This window comes from Entelurus aequoreus, linkage group LG17, assembly GCF_033978785.1.
Source record: "Entelurus aequoreus isolate RoL-2023_Sb linkage group LG17, RoL_Eaeq_v1.1, whole genome shotgun sequence".
NCBI lineage: Eukaryota > Metazoa > Chordata > Actinopteri > Syngnathiformes > Syngnathidae > Entelurus > Entelurus aequoreus.
Genome location: NC_084747.1, coordinates 34732563 through 34750011, shown reverse-complemented (window position 1 = coordinate 34750011; position 17449 = coordinate 34732563). Strand labels below are relative to the sequence as shown.

The window sequence follows — 17449 nt, the reverse complement described above, 5'->3', positions numbered from 1 at the left end:
TGTTAACAATGTAGCGAACCAATATTTATTTTATTTCTGATTATTATTATTAATTTATTATTATTATTTTTTCTTTATTTAATTGATTTATCTGTAAATATTATTTTGTTTTCTTGCTGTTTCTTTCTTTTTGGGGAGGGGGGATATAAACAAAAAAATATTTTGACATTTAGGGCAGACAACAAGTATATGATATATGTAAATATGATGTAATGGATAGGAATGTCTGACGCTGGATGTCAATAAAAAATTAAATTAAAAATAAAAAAAAATTAAAAAACCAATGTAGCGAACCGGTCGTTGGTTAAAAGAAACCAGAAATAGGTCACACACGTATACAGTAGAATATTAAGCCGTAAAATCGGACATGTGGTCGTAACAACTTGTAAGCCTATTTATGCTATAGCTAAGTCTAAATAGTAGGGCTGTGAATCTTTGGGTGTCCCACGATTCGATTCAATATAGATTCTTAGGGTCACGATTCGATTCAAAATCGATTTTTTTTTTTCAATTCAACACGATTCTCGATTCAAAAACAATTTTTTCCCGATTCATAATATAAAAATCAAATTAAAGGATGTTATTTATTAGGGCTGCGAATCTTTGGGTGACCAACGATTCGATTCAATATCGATTCTTGGGGTCACGATTCGATTATAAATCTATTTTTTCGATTCAACGCTATTCTCGATTCAAAAACGATATTTTTCCGATTCAAAACGATTCTCTATTCATTCAATACATAGGATTTCATCAGGATCTACCCCAGTCTGCTGACATGCAAGCAGAGTAGTAGATTTTTGTAAAAAGCTTTTATAATTGTAAAGGACAATGTTTTATCAACTGATTGCAATAATGTAAATTTGTTTTAACTATTAAATTAACCAAAAATATGACTTATTTTATCTTTGTGAAAATATTGGACACAGTGTGTTGTCAAGCTTATGAGATGCGATGCAAGTGTAAGCCACTGTGACACTATTGTTCTTTTTTAAATTTTTTATAAATGTCTAATGATAATGTCAATGAGGGATTTTTTATCACTGCTATGTTGAAATTGTAACTAATATTGATACTGTTGTTGATAATATTCATTTTTGTTTCACTACTTTTGGTTTGTTCTGTGTCGTGTTTGTGTCTCCTCTCAATTGCTCTGTTTATTGCAGTTCTGAGTGTTGCTGGGTCGGGTTTGGTTTTGGCATTGGATTGCATTGTTATGGTATTGCTGTGTATTGTTTTGTTGGATTGATTCATTTAAAAAAAAAAAATAAAAAAAAAGGATTAAAAAAAAAAAGAATTTTTTTTAAAAAATTGATTTTTTAAAAATGAGAATCGATTCCGAATCGCACAACGGGAGAATCGCGATTCGAATTCGATTCCCACGTCCCTACTAAATAGGGTCACAATGTAGAACAAACTATTCAGAATGGAGCACAAACAATTCCATATGTCAACCGTTTATTAGGTTATTTACAGTAACAAACAATTGGAATTGAAGGTACCATAAATATCAAAATATTCTTCAATATTGATTATTCATAACAATACTTATCTGTAAAATATGTTTAAATGTTATGAACAAACAGAAAAAAATGCTATTAAAATGTGATTTTCCTGAACAAACTATCACTTTTTCATTGTACTACACTGTGATTAAATTAATAATAATTAAATAAAGTTTAGGTCAAAACAGATTATTTTGTTAGATTTTTGAGAGCACAACAATAGGTTGGGTATTATTGGTTACTTATAACAACACATGTGCAAATAGAAGGAACAATGTTTATGACATTGTAGTATTAACATACTGGTAACATGACTAAAACTGAAACATGTCACTTGAGTCTTTAAACAGGATAATTGGTTCGTTTTAATTGTTAATTCTAAGGTTATATCAACATACAGTATTATATATGAAGATATAAAAAAAGGCCAATGTCAGTTGATATCAATAAAAATGGATGTGATTCTAAGTTCATGCAAATGTCCATGGTTAAAATGCATTAATAAAAAACACACATCCCCTATGTACCATTATTTTTAAGAAAGTCAAACGTGCGACAATAATGTTAATGCTGTGCATCAATGCAGGCTGAAGCACCCAGCCATGGTTCAAAATTCTCACCGAGAAAAAACAAAACATGACTTCTTAAATAGAAAGGAACGTGGTCCTATAAAAACATTTGACTGGAAAATGCTTATAAAAATAAATATAAAGCAACAGCAAAGTAAATGCCTTGTGAATGTGCACTGACTTAGTCATCGTGGAAGTGCTGGCGTGCAACTTCCAGCATGGAAGAAGAACTACAAGCTTACATGCTCGATAACAACACTAGCTTTGTGAACTATGAAGAAACAAAATGATTTCATTGTGCAGCCAAATGATAAAGGGCCCCAATTTAATCCTGTAAACCTCACCGATACATATTTTTAAGCCACAAGCAAAAAAGCAAAATAAAGCTGAAAACACCTGGTTACCAACATGATATGATTTCACCCATGGTCCGCATCTGTTTCTTTACTTAAATTGGAGGGAAAAAAACCACTAAATTATGATTGCAGATGCATATTTACACACTACACTACTCTTGGAAGCGATGTTGTTTTGTGCAATGGTTAGACTACACGCTTCAAGTAACCCAATTTTCCACATTCTTTAATGTGGCCCACTACAACTACATGTCATGGCAGAGTAAGCGGAAAATAAACACAGTCAAAAATCCTCACTGCAATTTTAGCAAACAGAATGGAAAAATCTTGTAATCGAGAGCCAGATGTCATCAGCATAAACATATCCCCCATAATAATCATACTTTAGCCCAATTCTAAGTTATAGTATATGTGTATCCATTTTTTATGCATATGTTTTCTTACATTCTGACATAAGTTCCATATCCTAAGCATATTTAAAAAAGCTCTTTATCGGTGTTTAGATAGCTTTAGAATGGTTGAGCAAACTAGAGCACAGCAAAATTTGCAATTAGGGCTGCAACTAACAACTAATTTGATAATCGATTAATCTGTCGATTATTACTTCGATTAATCGATCAATAATCAGATAAAAGAGACAAACTTACATTTCTATCCTTTCCAGTATTTTATTGGGGGAAAAAACAGCATACTGGCACCATAATTATTTTGATTATTGTTTCTCAGCTGTTTGTAAATGTTGCAGTTTATAAATAAAGGTTTATTAAAAAATTAAAATAAATTTAAAAAAGTAGCCTCTGCGCATGCGCATAGCATAGATCCAATGAATCGATGACTAAATTAATCGCCAACTATTTTTATAATAGATTTTAATCGATTTAATTGATTAGTTGTTGCAGCCCTATTTGCAATAAAAAGTAGTAAAACCCCAATTAAAATGTTGATAAAAAAACATTTACCCAGAATGCGTTTCAATTTGCAGACTTGTATACTTCCACATAGTATTAAGAGTGCATAAGTGCGTTCCACTAAAAAGTATGCCCCATATGGTCAGTGTTCCAAAATAGATCCTAACTATTCTCAATTGTTTCCATGGCTACATAGAAGAGGTAAAGGGACTAACTCGAAAGGTTACAATTAAAAACAGAAAAGAAAAAGAAGAGGATACAAATTGCGATCACAGTCAAAACTTGTGCCTCAGGAACTAAAATGCTCATTATATATAATCATATTTTCTATTGCTCTCTGAGGACTTTGAAATACTTGAAATGTCACAGATTTAAAAAAAACACATTTGCTTTTAAAGAGTCAGTCCAAGTCAAACTGAACAGCAATGTTTACGTTGGTATCGACCCTTTCTGTAGCCATGTCTTACTGGAGGTGTTCAGGGAATGTAAGTACAATGGATATAGGTCACCTGAAAGTAAACACAGAGGCACTAAATTATGAGACATTAAGACATGCAGTGAAAGTAAGCTACATAATTCTCAAGAGTTATTTTGTTTCATTAAGCAATGAATCAGGGATATTTTGTCACCGCCACCCAGACTGTAAAGTAAATATTGCAAGATTGATTCCTCCTCCTGTGCCAGACAGGATGTAGCATCATTTACTTTTAAGTCCTCTCTGAGAGGTGAAACAAAGCATTTGTCAGTAAGGAATGATGTATTTGATAGTGTAGTGGTTCACACTGCTGACTTGCAACTACAATACAATTGTGCTGCCATCGGTAAAGAATGCTGTCTTCCTTTTTCATTAAGTAAGCTTGGGTAGGCTTCAACCACCGGAATGGTATATTCTTCCAGAAGTTTATTGGTTCTGCAGCCACTGGGCCCTCAGTTCCTCCACCTCCAGGCCGTACCAGTCGTGAAGCTTGGTAAAGCATCCGGTGCCAGGGCAGACGGGGCTCTCCAGAGAGGCTCCTCTTCTTCTGGGTGGCACAGGTGGCGCTCTGGCCCCGTTGGCCCGGTGATCCATCCCAAAGCAGCCGTTCCCAGGGTCAGCCCCTCCCTCCCAGGCCACACAGGAGGACACTCCGTCGGGGGAACCGTTAGCCAAGTGTGGTTTGCTCCACGCTACACCGCTCTCTCGGTAAGATCCAGATATGAGCTGGGAATCATCCTGGTGTGTCTTTTGTCCTGAGGCGGACGCGGAAGAGGTGCTTGATGATGATGATAAAGAGGATAACGATGACGAAGACGCTCCAGATCTTGATTTGGACCCTCGCTTGGACGTCCTTGCCCTGCTCCCGTTGGCAGCCTCCTGGATCTCCTCCAGCTGCCTCTCCAGCTCCCTCACTACCAGCCTCATGTAGTCAAAGCTTGCCCGTGACAACGCCTTCACCCACGACTCCATGGCGGCCTGGTTGTCGGCCGCCATCTTGTACACCCGCGCCCGAGCGCAGTCAAATTTGATGGCGAAGGCGAACTCCTCGGCCGACTCGCAGAGTTCCACGGTGCAGCCCTCCAGGACGATGACGCCGATGGGCTCGCGGCTTTCCCGCTCCTCGAAGTAGAAAAGCATGTTGCCCTTCAGGACAAACCAACGGCGGTGGTAAGCCGTGTTGCGCTCGCCCTTTTTGAACAGGAAGCCCGTCTTGTCGGGCGGCGAGTCGCAGGTGGCGTAGTAAGCCACGCTGCGTTCATTCAGCTTCATCGTCGCTCCTCCACTTCTTCCTCTGTAGGTGCTTTATTCATCTGTAAGCCAGTGGAAAGGCGGACATTAGGTGTTTAAGTCTTTCACAATAGGGTAAACCTTGCTTTGGCGTCACATGAGCTACCATAAAACTGTGTTACCGCCTTAAGTAAACAACACACCGTGGACACATCCTCTTTTACCAAAACTATTGTGATCTCATTTAATTAGCAAATCCAAAGTCTCTTGTTGTAAAATATTTTTGATGGGACGGTGTGGCTCGGTTGGTAGAGTGGTCGTGCCAGCAATTTGAGGGTTCCAGGTTCGATCCCCGCTTCCGCCATCCTCGTCACTGCCGTTGTGGACTTGGGCAAGACACTTTACCCACCTGCCCCTAGTGCCACCCACACTGGTTTAAATGTAAATAATGGGTTTCACTATGCATAGCATGCGTGGCAATCTAATTTTAGATCGGGGGCCACATGGAGAAAAATCTACTCCCAAGGGGCGGGACTGGTAAAATCACAGCACAATAACTTAAAAATAAAGACAACTTCAGATTGTTTTCTTTGTTTAAAAAAATAATTCTGAAAATGTACAAATCATAATGTTGTTGTTTTTTTTACACTTCCATGTTGCAGTTAATAGTATTCTACCTTTATTTGTCATTATTTATACTTTCTGAATAAATTACGTGATAATGTTCATCAGTCAACTCATTGGAGTTCATTTTCAGTCTATCAAGATAAAAAAATAATATAAAAAATCAAATTAAAGGATGTTATTTATGTAGTTTGCTCATTTACCTCGACTGGTGCACTAACATGTGGTTTGTTTTGTACATATGTAGCATCATCTACAAAGATACAAAGAATTGCTATTGCGGCATCTCTTGGACACATTTAGAACTGCAGTTTCTTTCATTCAAAAATTTCGGCTCATTTTTATACTAAGCAAAGTTATCCTCTCACACTATTAACTATACACTTGACGTCCATTGCACCGGTCGCCCGGGGTCCCCTCCAAGGTTTCTCATTGTAGCCCGTTGGGTTGAGTTTTTTCTTGCCCTGATGTGGGATCTGAGCCGAGGATGTCGTTGTGGCTTGTGCAGCCCTTTGAGACACTCGTGATTAAGGGTTATATAAATAAACTTTGATTGATTGATTGATCCCACGGACCAGGTAAAACTGGTTCGCGGGCTTATCCGACCTGCGGGCCGTACATTTGACACCCCTGATGCATAGCCTCTAGTGAAAAAACGCTATATAAACATAATTCGCTTCACATTGACATTTGTACGGCAGATTCTTAAACCCAGCAGTCATATAGAATATATATAGATTGTATAGATTGTCAAGCATAAACATAGTGTTTTGTTTTCGTTATAATTAGAGATGTCCGATAATATCGGCCGATAAATGCTTTAAAATGTAATATCGGAAATTATCGGTATCGGTTTCAAAAAGTAAAATGTATGACTTTTTATAACGCCGCTGTACGGAGTGGTACACGGACGTAGGGAGAAGTACAGAGCACCAATAAACCTTAAAGGCACTGCCTTTGCGTGCCGGCCCAATCACATAATATCTACGGCTTTTCACGCACACAAGTGAATGCAAGGCATACTTGTTCAACAGCCATACAGGTCACACTGACGGTGGCCGTATAAACAACTTTAACACCGTTACAAATATGCGCCACACTGTGAACCCACACCAGACAAGAATGACAAACACATTTCGGGAGAACATCCGCACCGTAACACAACATAAACACAACAGAACAAATACCCAGAACCCCTTGCAGCACTAACTCTTCCGAGACGCTACAATATTGCATTTTTTTCCACAACTTAAGTTGATTTATTTTGGAAAACCTTGTTACATTGTTTAATGCATCCAGCGGGGCATCACAACAAAATTAGGCATAATAATGTGTTAATTCCACGACTGTATGTATCGGTATCGGTTGATATCGGAATCGGTAATTAAGAGTTGGACAATATCGGATATCGGCAAAAAAGCCATTATCGGACATCTCTAGTTTTAATGAATGGCTTTACTTATAATTATGTTAGCTAACTGGCAAGGTAAAACTATAAAGGTATGCCCTGCATTGAGATGATATACATAAGAACAACAATTTAAAATAATAGTACAAGCTTAACCTGATAGCCGCCTTGTACTCTCTACAGTTGAGTAAATAATCGCACTAGGCCACCAAGTAAGGAAATGCTCCTTTGTATTTGATTATTTGTGACTTACATGTCAAGTCTTCTGTTTACAAGCCTTCAAATCTCATAGCTCCACACTTCAGGAAAAAGATGGAAAATAACACGTCGCTGTGAGCTGTTTTTTTCCCCCAGGCTTCTTTGTTGCCATCTTTTTTTGGCACATCAGCACTTTTTTTGTAACTGTAAAAATGTCGACATAAAAAGGCAAGCAACGCTCAGATAAAAGTATTTGAAACTGCTACAACTTTTTTTTTTTACTACTAGCGGTGAACCGTTTTCTTCCCATTGGACTGACTCAAGAACGTATACTTAGTGTACACATTTTACATAAACATAATAAACACTCAGCGGCGATGTCAACGAGCACCGTTAGCATCCTTGTTGGTACGAAAACACTTTTAATAAATGATATTTTTAAACACGTTACCCGTTAGAAAAGATTGTCAGTCTCGGGCAAATCCACGTTGAACAATCATTTATCTTCCTTCTTTCTCCCATTTTTTTCAGGTCACATGACCAACGAGGAGCGCTCATGTTGTACTATGGAAACCAGTTAGACGGGCGGGCTTTGTGAGTTGCTGCTTCCCTTCTCGTTCTTGTGCGGGTGACATCCAAATGGAAGGGCGTAAAACAAGCGCACTACACTGCCTTTGGCAAGGTGGGATGCCGGCTATCTCGCTTGTGGCCACAACCTCTGCATGAATACTATTCAGTATTTTATACAAAAAAATTGTAGACATTTGCAGTGCATTGACACAACATTCACGTTTTACTTTCGCCAAAAAATACGTTATTGGGAATTTTTATTGTAGATCCTTGTCACTGTGCTATATTTGAGGCTCTTTGAAGAGAGCCACATCTTAAATTCTCTAGCCTTTAAATCAGGGGTCCCCAAACTACGGCCCGTGGGCCAGATACGCCCCGCCAGCGTCCAAAATCCGGCCCTCGGGTAGTCCCGAGTAAAAAAATAAAAATAAAATAAAAAAAATGTATTATTATTTTTAAAATCTGTCCTTTCTAGCCCATCCATCAATCCATTTTCTACCGCTTGTTACTCTTGGGGTCTCCTAGTTGCTCAGGCAAATCATATTGTCTAAAAATGCATTTTCCCATCGATAACGTGTCGACATCACGAGCGCGCGGCAAGTGCAATTAGTCAATTAGTGCAGCCTCCAGTGCAAGAGGAAAAAAAATGACGGAAACATAAAATAGACTCAGTGCAGAGTTTTTAAACATCAGGGGACATAAGACTTTTTTTGTTCAATGTAAGGAAAAGGCAATTTGTCTAATCTGCAATGATATTTTATATACTGTATATATATATATATATATATATATATATATATATATATATATATATATATATATATATATATATATATATATATATATATATATATATATACGTATGTATGTATGTATGTATGTATGTATGTATGTATGTATGTATGTATGTATGTATGTATGTATATGTGTGTGTGTATATATATATATATATATATATATATATATATATATATATATATATATATATATATATATATATATATATATATATATATATATATATATATATATATATATATATATAACAAGATACAGGTGATGGAATTCCTGCTGGGCATTGCTGCCTGACGCACCTCCTCCAGTGCCTTTTGACAGGTGTGCTGTGACACCTCACCGAACACCTCTGTGGGCATAAACGGGTCATCAGCTGGGGACCACCATTCATCAACGTTTCGCTCCTTTTACCCCAGAACGTCTCATGGTGGCGGAGCGATGGCAGGGATGTCTCCCTGCCACCCCCTGCTGATGTCCTAGGTGTTTTCCCCCCAACTCTTATGCTTCCTCCTTAGCCACAGCCAGAAGCTGCCTTTGTCCGCCTCCTCGGCCAGCTCTTTCATGGCTTTCCGATGCCCCGCTCCTGTGCATCCAATGTCTCGGAGTAGGCGGGCAGTTGAGGAACCCACGAAGCCCCTACACCCCACTTCCACAGGGCAGATGACAGCTTTCCAGCCAGCCTCCCTGCACTCTGCTGCCAGGTCAGAGTACTTGGCTCGCTTCCGCTCATAAGCAGCCTCCAACCCCCCCTCCCATGGGACAGCGAGCTCGACCAGAAGAACCGTCCTGCAAGCCTCTGACCAGAAGACCAGGTCTGGCCGTAGCGATGTTTCGACGATCTCCCTGGGGAACTGGAGCTGCTTCCCCAGGTCGACCCTCATGCTCCACTCATTTCCTGGTGAGAGGAGTCTCGCTGTAGCTCTCTGGTGGGGGTGTTTGGCACCATCCCCAGCCCTCGCGAATTGGATGAGATGTCTGGCTGGAGCGGAAGGTCTGCTATTTGCCTCCTTTCTGCAGGTCTCTGACACCTCTGCCAACTTTTTCAAGACTTGGTCGTGTCGCCATCTGTAGCGGCCTTGCGACAACGCTGTCGAGCAGCCCGACAGGATGTGCTGGAGGCTTGCGTTGATGGTGTTGCAGAGGGGACAGGTCTCCTCGGCACCAAACCATTGGTGGAGGTTTCGGGGACAAGGCAAGGTGTCGTACGTTGCTCTGATCAGGAAGCTGAGCCTGGCTTGGGGGATCTTCCACAGGTCAGACCATGACATCGTCCTGTCTGTGAGACCTTCCCACAATGTCCAACGACCTTGCTGGCCCTGGGACACCGCTTTGATGTTTAGGCGTTCCTGCTCATTTCTTGCCACTTCTGCCACCACCATGGCTCTCCGGTCTTCTTTGGAAGCCTTTGACCAGAACAAGGGAGCCTCGCCCCTCCCAAGCCCTGCTCGACCTTCCTGAACTCTGCCGACCACTTCACGGTGCTTCAGCCTGCAGATCGCCGTGTCCACCTCTTCTTGGGCTTTCCACTTTCTTCCTGTTCTTATCTGGGTGCCCGCTGCTCTCACCAGCTGGTCAGTGGATTCCCTCAGCTCCAGCACAAGCCGAGCCTTCTCTTGCTTGTATCCCAGGCTGATGGATCGCAGTGGTAGTTGAAGAGCGTTCCTACCAAAGAGGCCTACGTCTGAGAGGCACCTTGGTAGTCCCAGCCACTTTCTGATGAACGAGTTTGCCACCCCGTCCATCTTGCTTACCACTGAGGAGGGGATTTCGCTCATCTTCAGTGGCCACATCCCCCTTTGGTACAGTATGAACTGGTAGCACCATACTTTGTACTTCCCAGGGAGTTGGCTTTGATTGATCTTGGCCAGGCCATCTGCGAGCTGCTTCCTCACCGTCTCCCCCATGGGCCTGTCAGAGAGCTCTGCTGTGTAGGTGCGACCCAGGCTACGAACAGGTTGGTCTGCCAGCAATGGAATGTTCTCACCGCCTGCGACAAAGATGGTGTTGTCACTTCTGACTCCTTTCCTGATAGACGGACTGCGTGATTTGGGGGGTTTGATCTTCATCCTCGCCCAGCCCACAAGCTCGTCGATCCTCTTCAGCAGTCTTGTTGTACATGCTGCTGTCTGAAGTATGGTGGTGATATCATCCATGTAGCCTCTCACTGCTGGTAGCCTCTGTCCTGAAGGCAGTCTCACTCCTCCGACCATCTTCCTAGCCCCTATGAGGATGATCTCGAAGGCTGCAACGAACAGGATGGGAGAGATTGAACATCCCATGGCGATGCCTACTTCCAGCTGTTGCCAGCCTGTTGTGAAGTCCTGATGAGTGCAGCACATCTGGAGGTCTCCAAAGTACTTGGCAACCAGGGCTCTGATGCAGACTGGTGCGTGGAAGAAGTCCAGGGCGAACTCAATGAGTTGGTGGGGTACAGACCCGTATGCGTTGGCAAGGTCCAGCCACACGACATGCAGGTCACCTCTCTCTCTCTTCGCCCTTTGGATCTGCTCCCATATTACTGCAGAGTGTTCCATACAGCCTGGGAAGCCTGGTACGCCTGCCTTCTGGCAGCTGGTGTCGATGTACCCGTTGCTTGTGAGGTAGCTGGTCAACCTTTTGGCCAGGATGAAGAAGAACATCTTACCTTCGACATTTAGGAGGGTGATGCTCCTGAACTGGCTGATTGTACTGGAGTTCTGCTCCTTTGGGATGAAAACTGTGACCGCTCTTTGCCACTCTGAAGGGATGACTTGTTTTTTCCAGGCCACTCTCAGCAGGTTCCAGAGATGTCTTAGGACCCCTGGGCAGTACTTATACAGCTTGTATGGTATCCCATTGGGGCCTGGGGCTGAGGCAGCTCTTGCTTTCCGTACGACCTCTGCCACCTCGCTGAGTTTGGGGAGAGCAGCATTAAAGAGGAAGGCTGGGGGAGCTGGGCGAGGAACATAACCAGGGGATCCCAGCGGAGTTGACTTTGCTGGGTCACTGTACTGTTCCTTGATGTGATTCTCCAGCTCAGATTTGGTAATATCCAGCTTTCCGCTTCTCTTGTCCTCTAGCAGCTGTCTCGCATGCTTGAAGGGATTTTTGAAAAAGTTACTCCTCTCTTTCTCCTTCCGCCTTCTGCGTTTGCGAATGCACTCAGCCCTCCGTAGGCCGGCAAGATCTTTTCTCACCTCATCCCACAGTGGCTTCAGACCCTCCTTCTCCTCCTTGCTTGCCTTCCTCCACTGCTCGATTTCTCTCTCTCTTCTACCTTTCTGCATTAGGCCGGATTTCCGCTTTTCAGCGGCTACTCCAAATCTGCCTCTGCATTCGTCAGGATGTCTCCAATGCGATTCAGCTTGGTTTCCACCTGGCCACGCAGTGAGTGCTCCAGGATAAGGCTGAGGTCCTTGTCCAGCTTCTGCCAGACCGCAACTTCGTTTGCTTTAGGCCATTTGACCAGCTGCCTCCTTCCAGGTTCTTTCCTCTCTGCTCTCTGGCTTTGCTCCTGGTTGTTGGGGTTGCTCTGTGTTCTGTGTGCGTCTTCGTCGGTGCCACTCTCAGAGGCATTGGCGTCCACCAAGGGCCCTACTGTGTCCTCCACCTGCCTTTCATCAGCAACGGTGGATCCCTCAGCACTGTGGTTTGCCACCTGGCTTTGGATTCCTCTTGTCTGACCTGCGGTTGCAGTGCAATGTTGCTGATGGCCTCTCTCTTTGCACTTTTTCCTTCCCTGGTGGATACGCAAACCTCTGAAGGTGGTCACCTTCTCCCACCCACACCTGCATCTTCTCATGATCCTAGACTCTTTGTCGTTGTCCGTTCCAGTCGTTACCAAGAAATCCGTCTGATTTGGCCCTTCTTCCACCCCGCCTCTCGGAGGGCCATCGGGTTGTTTTTCTTTATTCGTCTTCGTAGTAAGTTTAGGGTGTCCCTTTTACAGGACTAGTGGGTGAGGTAACATCACGAGCGCGCGGCAAGTGCAATTAGTCAATTAGTGCAAGAGGAAAAAAAATGACGGAAACATAAAATAGACTCAGTGCAGAGTTTTTAAACATCAGGGGACATAAGACATTTTTTGTTCAATGTAAGGAAAAGGCAATTTGTCTAATCTGCAATGATATTGTATATACTGTATTTATATATATATATATATATATATATATATATATATATATATATATATATATATATATACATATATATATATATGTATGTATATATGTATGTATGTATGTATGTATGTATGTATGTATGTATGTATATGTGTGTATATATATATATATATATATATATATATATATATATATATATATATATATATATATATATATATATATATATATATACTGTATATATGTATGTATGTATGTATATGTGTGTGTATATATATATATATATATATATATATATATATATATATACTGTATAGATAGCCCGGCCCCTGGCTAAATGTTTTTAACCCAATTCGGCCCCCGTGTCAAAAATTTTGGGGACCCCTGCTTTAAATATAACCCCCTTTTACACCAGTTGATCTGCCGTCTCTTTTCTGCTCTGCCCAGATTAGGTGACCACAGATGAAGCGCTAGCTGTTCAAAGTCGGGACCCGGGGTGGACCACTTATCTTGATTGATTTATTGATTGAAACTTTTATTAGTAGATTGCACAGTACAGTACATATTCCGTACAATTGACCACTAAATGGTAACACCCGAATAAGTTTTTCAACTTGTTTAAGTCGGGGTCCACGTTAATCTATTCATGTTATCTGTGCATCAGTTGGGGACGTCTCTGCACTGCTGACTTGTCCATGAATTGATTTACGTGGACCCCGACTTAAACAAGTTGAAAAACTTATTCGGGTGTTACCGTTTAGTGGTCAATTGTACGGAATATGTACTGTACTGTGCAATCTACTAATAAAAGTTTCAATCAATCAATCAATCCACTCAAGATGATCCCCTGCTGGCTCCACTATGGACTGGACTCTCACATTATTAACTAGATCCACTCAACGTCCAATGCACCGGTCGCCCAGCGTGGGGGCATACTTGCCAACCCTCCCGATTTTCCCGGGAGACTCCTGAATTTCAGTGCCCCTCCTGAAAATCTCCCGAATTCGCAGGTCTCAAGGTTGGCAAGTATGGGTGGGGGTCCCCACATCTGCGGTCCCCTCCAAGGTTTCTCATTATAGCCCATTGAGTTGAGTTGTTCCTTGCCCTGATGTGGGATCTGAGCCGAGGATGTCGTTGTGGCTTGTGCAGCCCTTTGAGGCACTCGTGATTTAGGCCTGTATAAATAAACTTTGATTGATTGATTGATTGATTGATTGATTGATTGATTGATTGATTGATTGAAATAACCGTTCCTTTTAAAGAGTCGTTTAGAAGACTGGATCATTGTTTTGGTTTTTTTGGTAACTTGTTTGTATGAAGGGAAAATTACTGGTAGCAGTTATTAAATAATGTTGGGATCAGAATAATTTAAATTAATTCGGCCCCATGTATTAGTACACCAAATAATCACCTAATTAAATGTTGTAATGTAACGCAATCAATTATTTAAATACAGTGTTTTATTTTCCTATATTCAAACAGTGTTACTGTTCAAACTGTAATGTTACAACGGCCAAAATATATTTACATAGGCAAGGCAAGGCAAGGCAACTTTATTTGTATAGCACTTTTCATACTCAAGGCAGACTCAAAGTGCTTCACAGACAACAAAGTGAAATGAAAGAAAATAAAAGCAAAATTAAAATGCAGACAATAAAAATAAAAACAGTGCTGACGTTAAAAGTTAAAAGATTAAAAGATTTAGCTGAAAGCTAAGGTGAACATAAAAGTTTTCAGTCTAGTTTTAAAAGTAGTCAGAGTTGGGGAAAGTCTGACATCTTCAGTAAGTTTATTCCAGCTATTTGTTGCATAGTGACTGAATGATGCTCTCCCTTGATTTGAGTTTACTCTGGGAACCGCTAACAGATTGGTGTCAGAAGATCTTAGTGATCTAGAGGGCTTGTATAGTGGGAGCATATCAGTGATATACTTCGGCCCTAGACCATGTAGTGATTTATATGTGAGCAGGAGGATTTTGAAATCAATTCTCTGATGTACAGGGAGCATACATACATATATGTAATACTAGTGATTAAATATACTTGTTAAAAAAACAACAACTCTGCCTTGTTTTTAACGAATACTTAGGCCTATTACACAACTGTAGTTTAATGCTGGTCATTATGGTCCAAGTGTTTCCTCAGGTGGGGCTTGGTGAAAAAAGTTTTGAGAAACCACTGATATGGGGTATATATTGGTGGGAATTATTTGGTAATATTTATAATAATTTCATTTGCTTTATATTTTTTTGTCATAAACATTCCATATGAGGGAGCCATGCATCACATGTGCATTGGCAATGAAATGTTAAAAAGTACAAATAAAAATGTACAAATAATAAATGAGAGTACTATTACTACCACTGTATACAAAACAGATGAATACAACTCCAATAAAAAAATAAGACAGGACAAAAAATGGGAATGTAAAATTGTACTAACCTACCTGGTGTGTGCAGTTAATCCAAATGCTGCTACGTTTCCTTTGACTCAGACTCATTTTCCATTCCAGTCAGGCGACTATTCGGGAGGGAGGAAGCGGAAGTGGACCAAGGATCGGTGGCTGACTGTGAGAGTATCAATTGTTTGAATCTTTTTGGCGGTTCCCATAATCTGATTTGTGACTGGATCGAGATGGAAGGAGATAATGACGGGATGTATGAGGAAAGTACGGACATGGATAGGACTCGAGGGGAGAGAGGGAAGAAAGGGACAGGAGGTGATGAAGGAACCATCCATCCATCCATCCATCCATTTTATACCGCTTGTCCCTTACGGGGTCGGTGGGGGTGCTGGAGCGTATTTCAGCTGCATTCAGGCGGAAGGCGGGGTAAACCCTGTACAAGTCGCCACCTCATCACAGGGCCGACGCAGATAGACAGACAACATTCACACTCACATTCACACACTAGGGCCAATTTAGTGTTGCCAATCAACCTATCCCCAGGTGCATGTCTTTGGACGTGGGAGGAAGCCGGAGTACCCGGAGGGAACCCACGCAGTCACGGGGAGAACATGCATACTCCACACAGAAAGATCCCGAGCCCAGGATTGAACCCAGGATGTTCATATTGTGAGGCACACGTACTAACCCCTGTCGATTGCCAAAAGAGTGCATGAAGATGATGGAGGAGGAGAAGGGAGGAAAAACACTATGGTAAAACATTGCAAGATTAAAGTCAAATAGATTTAAGTAAAATAGAGATATGAACAATATTAGCTTGATGACACTGGTTAAGGCAGGGGTGTCCAAACTTTTTCCACTGAGGGCCGCACACGGAAAATTTAAAGCATGCAGGGGCCATTTTGATATTTTTCATTTTCAAACCATAACAAAATATATAGATTTTTCTTTTTAACAATTAGGGTTCCTGGGGCCCGTAAAGGGTCTCAGTCATTAAAATGTTAAAAACAAGTCAAATTATTATTGCCTATTATATATGCCTTTTCTGTCAAAGACAACTTTATTTTTTATAGTAAAACTGAAATATGCAGTGTGTCCCCCACCGCCCAAAACATTCAGAAAGCAATGTTTGATGTGAAGTAATTGGAGCCCTGAAAAGATCTATAATGCATGACACCATTGATTTTATTTTCATTATTATTTTTGATTAATCACAGTGAAAAGATAAATAAAATCCCACTAAATATCTTTGGGATCCAAAAGGTGCCCCACTCATAAAGTGATACACTTTTATTATTATTTGTTTTACTTTCAACACTTAAGTTACGAGATCAATTTCAGATATATCTGTCGATTTTACGTTTGAACTATTATTTTGTTTGTTTTATGCTCTTTTGTCAAAGAAAACTTGGATGTTTTTATATGGCAACCACACAATATATGCAATATTTTTCCACATAAAACATTTTAATGTGAACTATTTGAAGTAATTGGAGCCTTCAAGATGTCAATAATTCATTATTATTGATTTTTTGTCTTTTTTTTTGTTTTGAGCAATGGCAAAAAAAAGAAAAATAAAGATAGATAAAATAAAATAAACAGCCTGCATGGCAGCTTTGTGTCAACATTGCAACGTTTTCTAGTTAGATTTCACCTCATTCCACTTTTTTAATGTTTTTTTGATTTTTGCAATGGCATTTCCAGAATGTGTGATGGGCCGCTAAACAATTAGCTGCGGGCCGCAAATGGCCCCCGGGCCGCACTTTGGACACCCCTGGGTTAAGGGGTTAAAGAAGGACAATGGAGAGGTGGAGATGGCCAACGTGCTAAGGGACGGAAGCCTGTTGATTAAATGTAAAAATGGAGAGCAAAAGAGCAAAGTAATGTGTTTGCCAAAGCTGTGCAATAAGATAATAATAGAAAAAAATAAATGTGGGGGAATGAGAGGGGAATGAGAGGGGCTAGATCAGGGGTCGGGAACCTTTTTGGCTGAGAGAGCCATGAAAGCCAAATATTGTAAAATGTATTTCTGTGAGAGCCATATTATATTTTTTAACACTGAACACAACAATGCGTGCATTTTTAAATAAGACCAACATTTTTAGAGTATAATAAGTCTGTTGACAAACTGCTGGCCATCATGGACAATCCTGCCCACCCACAATTGAGGGACAGCTGAGTTCATACTCCAACAGGCTCCTTCAGCTTCCTTCCCGCACTGTGCGATTCAAGAACTCCTTCATTCCGCACTCCATCCAGCTGTATAATCACTCGCCATACAGCAATAGATGATATCTGCCTATTACCT

At 41.0% G+C, this 17449-nt stretch overlaps 1 protein-coding gene across 3 annotated transcripts; it reads right to left on the bottom strand.

The window, feature by feature from the left end:
- Positions 1–2639: 2639 nt before the first annotated feature.
- On the bottom strand, positions 2640–15479 carry pheta1 (PH domain containing endocytic trafficking adaptor 1). Of its 3 annotated transcripts, none has more exons than XM_062025549.1 (2): positions 15184–15479; positions 2640–5126 (listed from the first exon to the last, which is right to left on the bottom strand). In XM_062025549.1, the coding sequence occupies exon 2, from the start codon at positions 5083–5085 to the stop codon at positions 4240–4242; it is 846 nt and encodes a 281-aa protein (XP_061881533.1). In that variant the 5' UTR covers positions 5086–5126; positions 15184–15479; the 3' UTR covers positions 2640–4239. The 3 variants fall into 3 exon arrangements, with proteins under 3 accessions (XP_061881533.1, XP_061881531.1, XP_061881532.1); XM_062025547.1 differs by lacking the exon at positions 15184–15479 and adding an exon at positions 7725–7891; XM_062025548.1 differs by lacking the exon at positions 15184–15479 and adding an exon at positions 7329–7492.
- Between the last annotated feature and the right edge of the window lie 1970 nt (positions 15480–17449).